The sequence below is a fragment of the Anopheles gambiae genome, chromosome 2 (assembly GCF_943734735.2).
Source record: "Anopheles gambiae chromosome 2, idAnoGambNW_F1_1, whole genome shotgun sequence".
Lineage (NCBI taxonomy): Eukaryota > Metazoa > Arthropoda > Insecta > Diptera > Culicidae > Anopheles > Anopheles gambiae.
Window position 1 is genome coordinate 32,309,576 of NC_064601.1, and position 13,113 is coordinate 32,322,688.

Genomic DNA, 13,113 nt, shown 5'->3' on the forward strand with positions numbered 1-13,113 from the left:
GCACCAAATTTTCATAATTATTTTCCCGTTTAGCATTTGACACATTCCTTCGCATGCTTGAGTGGTTCGAGTGGATGAAGGGAAGGAAAAAAATGTCCACCGTCGTTGTTGACTTTTCTTTCTCGATTTTTCTCTCTCTCTCTCTCTCTCTCTCTCTCTCTCTCTCTCACTATTTTAAATATTTCGAGTGTGTGTCTGTGTGTGTCGAAGGAAGTGACGGAAGTGCCGTCAGGCAGAGCAGAAGTACGCATGCAAAACGGGGGTGCAACGCACCTATTATGAGAAGGAAGTAGATGAAAGCGCGTATGTCACACTCCATCAGCTGGGTTTCGGTGTAGAAACGTTCTTTGCTCGACTTTCCGACTTTCCACGTGCCAGACAGACCGTGCGCAGTACGCAAAAGCGGTGCCATGTTTGCTTAGGCGAAATTGAAATTTCCTCTCATCTGGTTGGCAGGCAGTTGGTGGGAAATTCGATACTTTGTATGGTACTTGCTTGGTCGGCACTATTCTGCGATTGCAAATGTACTACACCAAGAAGTAGGAGTAAACCAGACTGACGGAACACATTACAAAATTCTTTAAAATGGAAATTATTTGTACTGTAGCAAAATGTTGGTAAGGCGGACCCATACTGCACGATCCAATGGTAACCCGATTTTCCCAATTCAGCGTAACCGTTGCAATTTAGATTTTCCTTCCCATTGTGGAAAACACTCAGTCTGTTACGCACACAAGCTTTTGTTTACATCAATGAGCAGATTTCACCAGGCACCGAGAAAGGCTTTGTGGCGGGCCTCACGTTCATCGCCATTCGGTGGCGATCGAGTTTCAGCTTTTCAATGAAAGAGCTGTTTTCTGCCCTTTTGCAGATAAGTTGCGCGTTGTTTGCCATTTCGAAAGGATGCAGGATTTTATCACCGGGCAAAATCGTGAGGTTAATGTAAACGATGCGTGCGTTAACGATCAACACGGGTGCTATGAATAGAATTAGATGTTAGAAAACAATCAGGCATGTTCTATTTCACCGACGAGTTGATGGCCCTTTTGTATGGGGAAATTTCATTTCGGAGGTCATTCAGTAAACTCAAATTGAACTAAGATCAGAACAGAGTACGACTAAATGATTGTTACGTACGTCTGTTGGTATGATTCCAGAACAACAACAAAAATCGTTCTTTTTAATCTATCACAAAAAGAGGCTGGAAATCAAATTTCGTTACACATCAGATTCTCTTATTCAATTAAGAGCTTTATTCAAGTTATTTACTCCTGTCATTCACTTAATGACCCCATGAGACTTTATTTGCTAATGATTGGTTTTAATTACTCCTCTCAATGGACCGCGATGTTGAATTGTCGATCGCAAAAGATGCAATTAAGAGCAGCCAGGGCGTGCATTTCTGTCATACAAAAAGGGAATCTTTTTAATTAAAAGAATTTGATTTCGGTACTGAACACTGACCCCTGCGGATAGAAGAGATTGCATGCACGAGATCGCCCCTACCCATAGCCACTGTGCATGCACATCAAACTTTGACCGCTTGTGGTGGATGCGGGATCATTTTCTGACGCGGTCGCATCGGCCACTTCAATACCTTGGCTGACGTAAGGCAGCAGCGTTTGAACGAAATTCGTTTTATTTTGGCACAATGTGAGTGTCGGAAATGTTGTCCCTTTGCAATAAAACATAGAAAACAGAAAAAAGGCATAAAACAGCAAGTCGATTCCCGCGCTACCAGAGCATCGAACCTTTTTTTTGTTCTTCTTCTTTAGAATGACTATTTGTAAGCGTTTTCCAGCGAACACGACCGCACTTCGGTGTAGATTTAAAGCGCTGCGAGAGTTTGTTGAATTTTTCTGAGATTTGGTCATTTTTGAATTGAACCGGCAAGTGTAGCGTTTGACCCGCATTCATCCGTCCACGGGATCATCAAGGGTGACAAAAAAATGGTGACCCTCCTTCGTAGCCTTCTCCCCAACATTTCACCACCGGGGGGGGGGTGGAAACAATCGTGTGCAGTTGTACTTCAGTCTTAATTCATGCCATTCAACTGTCAAGTTAGGCAGTGTTGTCGAATGAGGAAAGGAATGGGGAAGCAAAACACACAAAAAATCACATACAGAAAAAAAAGAAATCCGTGCAACAAAGCTAGCCGGCAGATTGTTTGCCGAAATTTAATTGCAAACAGGCGGGAACGACGAACCCTTATCATCGGGCAGCAGTGGCAGCGGTTCCAATAAACTGGGGACCCGCGAAATCGGTGACGAATCTGAATCACCACGTACCACCAAACCATCCAAACACCAGCCCCGTTTCGTGACGGGTCACTTTTCGCAATGTGTTGTGCACAAACCCTTGAAGGTCATGCGTCCCAGCGTGCGATCGACTAGCCTGTTGTGATCCCTGGGCGCTGTGGCAGCGTTGACGCGATAGGCTAGAAAGTTAGCTTTTTCTTGCTTCGCTGCTTTACTCTGCGTTTGGTGAAGCACACACCGAACAACCGAAAACGGCAACCCATAGGTCGCAACATCCCAACAATGTGGGCCCATTAAGGGACGTGTGTATGTGGTGCCCTTTTTTGCCATCATTTTTCAGAAACGTGAAAAATGATATTTTGTTGCCGATTTAAATGCTGTAAGAGGTGCCCTCTTGCGAGAGCTTGCCCTCCTTGTGTTTCCCTTGCTTCCCTTTCGCTCTTTCCACATTTTTATTTCGACCTGACTTTACTCTACGTCCTTCGGTCGCTTCACGATCACTCCCGGGAGTTTGTGATCAGGCGTCTTGCGACCTGATGTCTTCAAGACGCCAGCATAAGCAGAGCATAGTGGCGGTGGGTGACATGAGAGCTGCGTCTGGCGCATATAATAGAGATCATAAATTACTGCTTTCCCGACCCGAGTTTGTCACGCGCACAGCTCCCGGCGTAGCCACAGGAAGACAGGAAATAATAAAATGACAAAAATTAAATGAGATCGCGAGTTAAGAAGTACAACAACAACAACAACAACAACCACAACGAAAAAAAAGCAACAAACAACGAACCATAAACGAAGCTGGGTGCGTCCAAGAAGATCTGATCGGGCCAATTCCCATCAAAATCACTCACTCCGTCTCTGGGAGATGCAGACTTCGTCATCTGGGATGTGTCGCATAAAGCGATTTGCATGACTCGTCGATCGAGTAGGCTGGTGAGATAGTACTAGGCTACGCTCAGCCGTAGTTCTTTGACCCTACGGGTACTGCAAGCTGGTTCGATCTGCCAAGAGGGCTGTCTGTGTGCACTTCAAAATAGACCACCCGCGCTTCCGCGAACTACGACCATTAGGGGCGGGCATCCACCATCAACATGCCATCAGCGTAACTTTGCAAGGCATTGGATAACTTGTTAGCTTATTAGTGCTGCTACTTCCTATCAATAATAGCCACCGAGTGAATTGAATCAAAAGGAAGGTTCAGTGAGTTCTGCCAACTTCCTGTGGGATGCTGTGCCCCACGTACGATGAGCCCTTCTCGCTACTGGCAGCCATCGTTGCAACGTATCGAGGATTAATTGAACCTTTCACTACTCGCCTGTATCCCGCACGACGGACCCAGCGTGGTAGTTGCTTTCCACATGCAGTATTGTAATTTTCCCCCCATTAAACTGACGCATCGGAATGGTTCATTTAACTGCCGCCTTGCCTTGGGGTTTCCACTTCTTTCACCCACGGTCCTCGAGTCGGCATACAACTCCGGCAGCATCTTTTTGCACTGGGAGCGCCCTATCTCTAGTGGTGCCGGGCTGCTTTTTTTATTGCGTTTGTTAACTCGATGTTTACATCGTTCGCTTTATGATTTGTTTATACGATCGCATCACTTTATTAGATGTGATCTTTGCCCTGTACTCACCGTGTTCCTGGCTGGCAGTGTTGTTGTGTGCGGGGAACCCGGGACTTGAAGATGAAATTTTGGCGTAGCTTCCTTCCTGCAGAAGTTGCAAAGCAGCACAGCTTCTCGCTCCCTCGAGGTGGTACTGCGGGATTGGTGGTTCAACAAATTTCGGCACACACGATTCAGCCACACACAGCTACAGTAGAAGATCAGTAAGATGAGGGAAAGAAACAATCCTGCTGAACTTGCCAGACAGCAGCAATGTAATACATTATGTGTGTTTTTGTGTGTTTAAAGTATTTGTTCGTACATAATTTTACGGATCCATTCCTCCATCTTGCTGCTGAGTCACACACGGTCGCTAAGCGGGTGATACGAGATGATGATACTGTCAAATCTCTGCAGTACGTTACCGGAGTTACCCAACTGCCGGCTGGCGAGCCCTAGCGTATGTGCAGAGAATCGGCGCTGTTGTGTTGATGCGATCTTGGTTGGCTGACTTTCCTGGAAGACGGGCACAACCGCACATGGTCGCTGCCGCCTCCCGAAGCATCCGAGTACAGGGGGTTGGCGGGAAATCGACTCCCAACCAAGATGGCGCCAACCCTCCAGCGTCTACCGAGGCGAGACGTTTTGGAAAGATGCTCACGATTAGATGGGTGACGATTGACAGGAGAAGAAACAGATTCTCCAAGCAGCATTCTCTTGATTGATTCGTCAAAACCAGACATTCGCTGTGCGAATGTTGGCCGTTTAGCAAAGTACGTAGACGGGTGGAATCAGTGGAGTTTCCTTTTTATCTTCTTTTCCACTCAGTTTTGACGTCTTGGTACTGGGAGATGTGTTGAAAATAGGTTGGATGAATGTAAACATTTCTCGAGAATAGATTGTCTACATTAAATGAATCATTCGGTAATTGGAAATGGAGACTAGACCAAGTTCTTTCTCTTACCTTACACACCCGTAGTTACTGTGCCTCAAAATGCTTCAAAACTGTGTTTAAACTGATTTAGTTTCATCAAGGTTACTGAAAAGCGCGCCATCGTTCTGTGGGGTTGCGCGTTCCTTCCACACATCGAACACCGAGAAAACAGCGTCGCATTGTTCTCCGCATCAAGATAATCTTCCAGCGCATTCCATTCCAAAGGCAAGCGGTTATAAATGAATCTCGATCGCGCAAAACATACGCGTCATAGCTTGAAACACAGTGAGCACTGGGCAGTACGTGGCGGGAATACTACCAGACGCTCAAATATGTCGATTGCGACGTGCGATCCGCTCGCGAACCTTTTTAAATTAACGGTTACCGTCGCGAGCCTCAGCAAATACAAAACTTTCCAAAAAAAAAAAAACAAAAAAAAACAGAAAAAAAACAAAAAGCCTAATGAAACGACTGATTTTATCTTTTGTGTACATTCTTCAACATTTTTCCCGTTAAAGCTTACCCAAAAAAGTAAAACATACGGCGTGCTTTGTACCAAGTGTTCATGTGGTATTTTACTTCATACATACATCCCGCATCGTGTATAATCCTCATCACGCATCTTATGCCGCCAAAGCAACACGATTTGATTAGGCGGTGCGCGCAAACGAAACCCAAAAAAAAAGAACAGGGACGTACACGAAATCTTTTGAATCACTTAAAATAATTAACCGAATGATATGTTTGTCGTCAGATAATTAGCCTGCCTCCGGGGCAGTCATTTATGCGGCATATAAATCTTGCCTATTCCTCCATCTCGTTATCCTCCCGCCTCCGTTAGACCCAGCTCACTTGACATTCGCACGCACGGTAGAAACGATGGGGCGACGGGCGAATAGAAGTTGGGACAACTGGTCCCAAAATGTTACTCCAGGCCGGTGACCGCGAACTGTGGCTGTCGCAGCCACGATGTCTAGTGTCCGGCTAGCTGTCACTCGAGCTGTCGTCGCGTTCAGCGTGGTACGAGATGGGGTGTACTCTACACACCCAGCCTCACAGAGGCATGCACTGATGTAAAGCTCAGTACCATGGGATAAATACGATCTCGCTGAAGGGAGAGCCGTTGAAATGTCGTGCAGAGCGGAGAAAAGTGACCTAATCATGACGTGATGCACTTAAGCGAAATGATGGCAAAAAGTTATCTTCAAACTAGCTTCAAGCTTTGCCTAATGGAACCGAGCGGTGGAAGTATTTGCTCGAAGTATCGCGATGATGCGGACGCGTAAATGTAACAAATTCAGCCTGGCTAGTGACACTACCGTGTCGCCGACCGTCTGCTAAGCATACTAACTAGGCCTTTCGTCTTCTTGCTGGGGTTGAAATCCAAATGTGGATCGCTGCAAAACCAAACTCTTCGATCGCACACCGTACGACTGTCGCATGTCAATCGCTTCCCATTGCCATGTTGGGAACAGCCATTAAGCGTGTAATGTGCACACCTGCAGTAAGCGATCACACTAGCTCACGCCTTAGCAACCGACCGAATGTTCTATCAACGCCATCGACCGGAATTCTCTGCCCCATCTCCCTTTGCACTGCTGCACGCTTCAGTCAAGACGCTTCTACATTGGTAGGTAAGGCAAGAGTTAGTGCCAATAGATTACTCTCCCCAATAACGTTCAACGAACGGATCACCTACCAATTGCCGTTCGAAGCTGTTTGGCTTCTGTCCCTGTTTACATTGGCACTTTTCGGGTTTGCTGGTGGTGAGGGAGGCGCATGGGTTTGCGATACCACACGTTTGGAATGTTTATTTACCTTGGTTTTATGGGAAGGTGTCGAAAATAGCGCACCTCCGCACCGTACGTTGCAGATGATAATAACGCTGCCGCTGCTGCTGACGATGATGATCATGGTGATCGTATTTGCTGTTAGCAGTAACAGCAAAGAATGGAGAAGGTGTGCAACGAGCTCACGTTGCTTTGTAAAGCTTCTGCGGACAAATTTCTGGGTGGAGAATTGACGCAGCACGACCAATTTTGAACAAACGGTTACAAATACCGACTCCCTTACGGTTTCGAAGAATAGGAAGCTTCCGGTGGATGATTTCACCTGAGCAGCCCCACCGAGTCGCGAGCAGCCCCGAGATGGAATTGGGACGCGGCTCGTACACCTTGAGACTATTATTGTGGACCAAGGTTACTGGCGATCCCAAGATGGTGATATACTCGCTTAAAAGGGCTGCCTGTTAGAGTATGCGCTCGACGTTGGTTACGCAAAGTGATCGAAAGGGCTACCGAGCTGATTGGTAACCATAGTACGTAATTGCGGAAGGGGAAATAGTTAAATAGTGCGATAGTGGCAATAAAAGGTACTGATTGTTTTAATAATTTTGCATACATAATGTTTGAGTAAAGTTGAAAACACATGAACGATATTCTAATGTCAGGTCTCTTACATAAAAAACTACCATGGCATCTAAATAAGAGTTACAACTCACGTTCATGTACCAGCCTGTGGAAGGTCAAACATTAAAGCAATTACGATGTAATTTCTGTACACAATTCATTCCTCATCGACACTTTTCACTTAACATTTGACCCGACTATGTGATGTGTCTGTAAATAAGAAGTAATCGTAATGATCGCACCGCGTGCCAAAGGAGCAAAGGTTAATAGAACTGCTAATTGAACTACCAATAGCATGAAATATGCTGGAGACTCGTTCGCCGGTTTCCCCTGCCAATAGATTGCCTTCGGCAACTGCACCAGTTGCTTAGTACAGACACAAACTGTTGTAAGGATAGTTTAAAATGTGTAGGTGAGTGTGTTTATTTGCGTGTGGTCATGATTGAAAAGGAAATACTACTTCCTGCACATACCACCAACACCGGAACAGTTAGCAGTGCCGGAACGCAATGGAATATGTTTAAACCATTCCCAGCCAGAGCTATGGTGGAGGTAGGAATAAGTAATACTGTATTTCCGCTGTTTGTATTCACTTTGAAGTACGGGAACAGATAAGCTTCCGCGTCAGCAATCAATCCAAAGGTAGAAATGAAATGGAATTCGCGGGGTCTTTACTGCAGGAATGCTATTCCCGTTTGAGTTGGATAATCTTGTCGCACGAAACTCCAGCACGATACGCACTGCTTGTGACGTAGAAGGAAGGTATGGCAATGCTGCCAGAAGGCAAACAGCGCGATGCGTGGACAAATTTAGCACTGCCATAAATTATTTAATTCGCTACCATGCCCAATGCAACGGCACATCAACGGCAACAGTATGGCGGCCACTCCATCACCAACCAACATAACCATCTCCGTGCACGGCAAGACTCACACGCACATGGAACCTTCGTTCGTGTGCATGAGCGATAGCGTGATTTCGGTGGGCAAAAAAGCATATTCAAATCCTTCCTATCGGTCCACTCTCCACACTCCCGGGAAGGTAAGGAGTCGTGGGTCGAGGTCCAGCACCGCCGGAGAGCAACCCGGAGGAATGAAGACGCTGGTAATTGAAGCTCATTTCCGTCTGGCCAAAGGCAAAACTCTCGTCGATTCGTTCGTGGCATCTCCCAGCAGCGGTACAAGACCATTCCCCATTAGATGTTCTTTTTGCACAGCCGGCCAGAGCATCGATCCACCGAAACCGCTGGGAGGGGGTTTGGGCGATGCCCGAGTGTTGTCACCGCGATCCCGCAAAGATGTGGTACACCCGTTGCTTGCGTTTCTCCACTCCCCACCACACGGGTGAGCACTTAAGCCATGAATGACTGCAAGTGTACCAGCCGAGCCACGGGCAAGAGCAGAAATTATGAATGAACGCGAAATTGTGCGACAACTAAAATAACCTACACCGCAGCATGGCATCATGGTACAAGAACCCGCACAGCACAGCATAGCGATGCACACGAAAATAGAACAGGTGCAGCAACCTTTACAGTGGAGTGGCATATATCATTAATTAAACGCTACAATGCAAATGTTTCGTTCCAGCGATTTGGTCGTACTGTGCGAAAGAAAGATGAATGACTAGGCAGGGAGCGACCGCAGCACCGCAGATGATGATCGTTAAGCGAAGAGTATTGGATCGTGGGTTTCGTTTGAACGTTCGCTTCTGAGCGACGATATCGATCGAATGCAATGGCATACAGAGACAGCATCTGTGCGCCAGATGGAACCGATCGGCTGGAAGAGGTCGATCTGCATCACGATCTTCCAATACCTCGCGAATAGCACGGAGCGCTCATACATAGTTGCGTAAGAGATATAGCTTCTCCGCACGTTTTATGGCATTGTGTCTGGTTTGGAAGATATCGTACCGAAGCGGACCGGAACTTGCAGGAATTTCTAGTTGGAGTACTACTAGCATCCGTTGAACGTTGAAGCTAACATCCGAACTGCTCTGAGCAATGCCGCGCCGTGGACAGTGCCTAGAGATCAATTAGCCACAGAGCAGTTGGAGTAGTTCCAAGTCTCCCCGTTCTGCAACACGTCTGCGGTGCAGTCTTGTCTTTCTTCTGCAAGACGAGCGTTAGCGAACCTTTAGTTCCGAAGCTGACGATACGTTCAATTGCAGCATTCGAACACACGGCGTATGTAAACCTTCACTGCCGCCGTCACCGTAGACCCAGGAACACGTATGAGCTATAATTAATATTTTATTCTCGAGTGCCTCAACTCAAGAGTTCGGTTCGGATCGTTCACACGAAGGTCATCACCGCTTTGATCGGGGCAAGCAATCGTTGTTGTTGCTACTACGAATCGGCATTCAACACTAGAAAACCAAAAGGTGTATTCGTGCACCATATGTAGGTTTCTTCGCTGTCTGATGATCGATAGTGCAGAGGAGGTAGCATAGGTTGATGGTTTGTGGTTACCAGACGGTTACATCTTTTCAGACTCTGCTACTAAACCAGACTGCATGGTGTCTAGGCAGAATATGTTCTACACGTGAAAAGTGTATATCTCTTCAAACCCCAAATGCATCTACGCATTATTAAGAATCTACAAATGTTGTACGTTTTACGAAAAAAATATTCTACGTACATAATTGGAATGGCGTTTTTGAGTTGGATCGCATTGGAACACATTGACCCGCGTGAATTATTGGAATCAAAACCCCTTGTACGGGCTACAGACCAGACGGGGACCCATCATTTAAGCGTTGTGCTTGTGTGACAGCAGCGTTGACAGGGCCAGCCCGCCCGTCAGGAAGCGGTGTCGCTCATCACGCGCGTCAGCTTCACTCGCGCACGTGCGCACCCGACGGTCGATAGTGAACGCGCAAAAGCCCCTTCAGGTTGCGCACATGTCACTAATTAAAGCCCAACCAATTGCCCAGGAATGTATCTGCGGAAGGTTGCACGATTTAATTAAAATCGCACAACGCGTAAAACTCATCGAAATTGTATCATCTAGCTGCGCATGCATCGTGATCGTGGTGTGGGTTTATTTCGTTAAAATCGGCATAAACGTACGCTAAGCTTCTAGCGTAAGCATCTCTTCACGGTTTAGCTGGTAGCGTTTTTGCATTTGTCAATCTCAGCTCGCTAGTGGCATTTTCACTTCCACATTTCCTTTAAACGAAGATCGAGTTTGAGGCAATAAAAATCTTTCGCAAGATTTAATATCTTCATCCCGCCCCGAAATCCACACACCACACGCTAGGCGGCCTACCGTTTGGTCGAAGCTAACGGCAACGGCACAGCGGTAGTGGTAGTTTTTCGTTTTTCTGGTCGCATCTGGTTTTGGAAGACCGGGTAGAAGCCGCAAACGTAACAATACACCCTTCAGCAGCAACTTCTGTTCGTTCCGGTAAGCTAACGCTTCTAAACTCCATCTCCTTCCCGATGCGAACCCCGGGCCCGGAACCGTACCGTTGCAGCGAAAGGGTTTCGGAATCCCGAAAATAATCAAAACGGAAACATGTGCAAACTATGCTACACTATGCGTCTAAAACGCCCCTTCTAAACGAAACTCGACGCCGGCTTGAGCGTGCAGGTTGTGGCAGGGACAGGACACCCGTGTTCCCGAAGATGCCGATCTTCATCAACGCCGTACTCATCATGTTCGTCTTGTCTTGGTTGTTTCGTTGCCCGATGCACGCTCGTATACAAAATCCTTTGGCAGGATTGTTGCTTGATGGCAGCTTTAATTTGAGTGTTCTTCTTATATTCCATTCCCTTCGGATTTGCAAATCTGCCTCTTGTGAGTGTCATCTGGTGTGCGGTTTGTGTGTCCGAAAAAAAAACCTTTAATTTTAACTTTGTGTGGAACGTCATACGCTCAACATTGTTGACGAAGTCCCAATTTCAACACATAGCTATTAAAATCAATCTAACTCTTGTTTTTTTGTATGCTTCTTTATGTTATGTTCACAGGCAATAAAAAGTTAGTAAAGGAGACGGTCCCACTCTATTCGAAGTTGATCATCAAGTGCAACTTCGACAGCCCGGCGTGGTATAAGAACGGCAAACTGATTCCGGTGGATCATAAGCGTGCAAAATCGTAAGTAGCACAATTAACACAATTATAAATTAGTAAAAAACTAAAAACTAATTATTACTCATGTATTTCTCAATCCACGTCTAAAACAGTACTGTAAGAGTCATACCTTGATAAATATACTATGTATGGCGTTTGAAAGTACGAAAAGATCGCCAGTATTATAAACGCTTCTTTTCGCTGTAAACGAAGCGAATGTGTAATACGCTGCGTCTAGTTTTCGTGGAAACTCCCGGAGGAAAACTCGCCAGATGGCGGCCGGTATTGGTCTAAAAAACTGTTTACCTTTTCTCGGGGCGCACTCCGACAACGTACATGGCGTTTCGTTTGGAAAAGTGGGGCCTTTTCCGTCGCACTGTCTGTTTGGGTACGGAACCGAGAACCTCGCCCTAGCAGCGCAAATGGAAAAATTGTATGTGTGTGTGTGTGTGTGGTTGTGTTTGAAATTTCATTGAGCAACTTAAAATAAACACAAACGCAAAGAGTTTTTTGGAACTTTTGGCAGTATCATCCGTCGCGAGATGGCTTGTCCGGCAACGAAACGGGAAAACAGCGATGAAAACGGTTCACCGTATGTGTCTGTAGGAACAAAAACAGACCGGCCAGCAATGGTTGTGGCTCTGAATGCTGCGGTCCCTAGCGGGAAAAGTGCTAGCGTTGATGCAGGAGCACACACTTGCCGACCGCGTGGACCACGTTGTGGAGTGTGGGCACTGGGGAGGAAAGAAAAACTGTTAGAATAATCCATCCCGGCGGAGTACGCCAGTACGGGTCGGTTGGATCCACTCAGGTAGTACATTAAGCTCTAATGTGTGTACATTAAACAGTGCCTTTGATGGGTGTTGCTGCTGCTGCTGCTGCGGTTGCTACCGCTGCCAACAGAAACACTGAAATTCCACTGTTTAAACGGATTCCTACAGCCAAGACGCCTTGGCAACGACGGGTCGGATTCCTTCGATCAGCACATCGAAGCGCTTGATTTCGATCTGCATACCGACGATCGATCTGTTTTGCTCACTTCCAATTCCGGCAGCCGTGGATGTATGATTCCGGGTGAAGGCAACCGCGCTCAGTTAGCAACGGCACATCAATTTGTAATCCATTAAGAGCAATTACCAGTGTCTTCCGCGACAGCCGTTTTACCAGCAAACTGCATACAAACAGTTGCAGTGATTGTTGTTGGCGTGGCAGAGTTGAAAGCCAGGAACACTGGGGATTGACTTTCCTTCGACAGTCTGTTTGAAGGGTAGCTCACCACCAACATCCGTTAAATGGGCACAATTTTCCACTTTACAGCACAGCACTTCAGCCGCGAGCGTCGTCCTTGAGCTCGGATCCAATCTCAAACTCCACGGATTCAGTTTGGACAATGTCCGTGTTTCTAAAAATACGCCTTGGAAATGAAACGTGAAGGTGAGGAGAAATTATGAGTGTCAGCAGCAGCAGCAGCAGCAGCAGCAGCAGTTGCAGCAGTTTTTTCCCTTATGTTTACAAACATGCGTTCCTGTGTAACCCCATCCCGCGCGGACGCACGATATAGTGCAGCGCGCGCCTCATCAACAACAGCGCTCTCCATTGTATTGCATCTGGTACCGGCTACCCCGGGGAAGAACACTATGGCCTGAGATACCCACGTGCGCATTATTGAACAACGTGAACATAAAAAAGCATCTCCATGGTGCATTTTCATCCCACATCTGCTCGATCGCTTGGTTTTGATGGCCGTGGTAGAAGGAAATCCATCTATATACATGGGGCAGATTGAAGCATTAAACAACGGCTTGAGAAAGATAAGAAAGAAGAGGGCAAA

The 13,113-nt window shown here is 46.6% G+C and overlaps 1 protein-coding gene across 1 annotated transcript in view; it reads left to right on the plus strand.

Annotated features, from left to right (window-relative positions):
• LOC1273778 (uncharacterized) overlaps nucleotides 1-13,113 on the plus strand; it is a 36,783-nt gene that overhangs the window by 9,961 nt on the left and 13,709 nt on the right. The window contains exon 3 of the mRNA XM_061649121.1: nucleotides 11,180-11,306. Coding sequence (XP_061505105.1) covers nucleotides 11,180-11,306 — 127 coding nt within the window. The remainder of the gene's footprint in view (nucleotides 1-11,179; nucleotides 11,307-13,113) is intronic.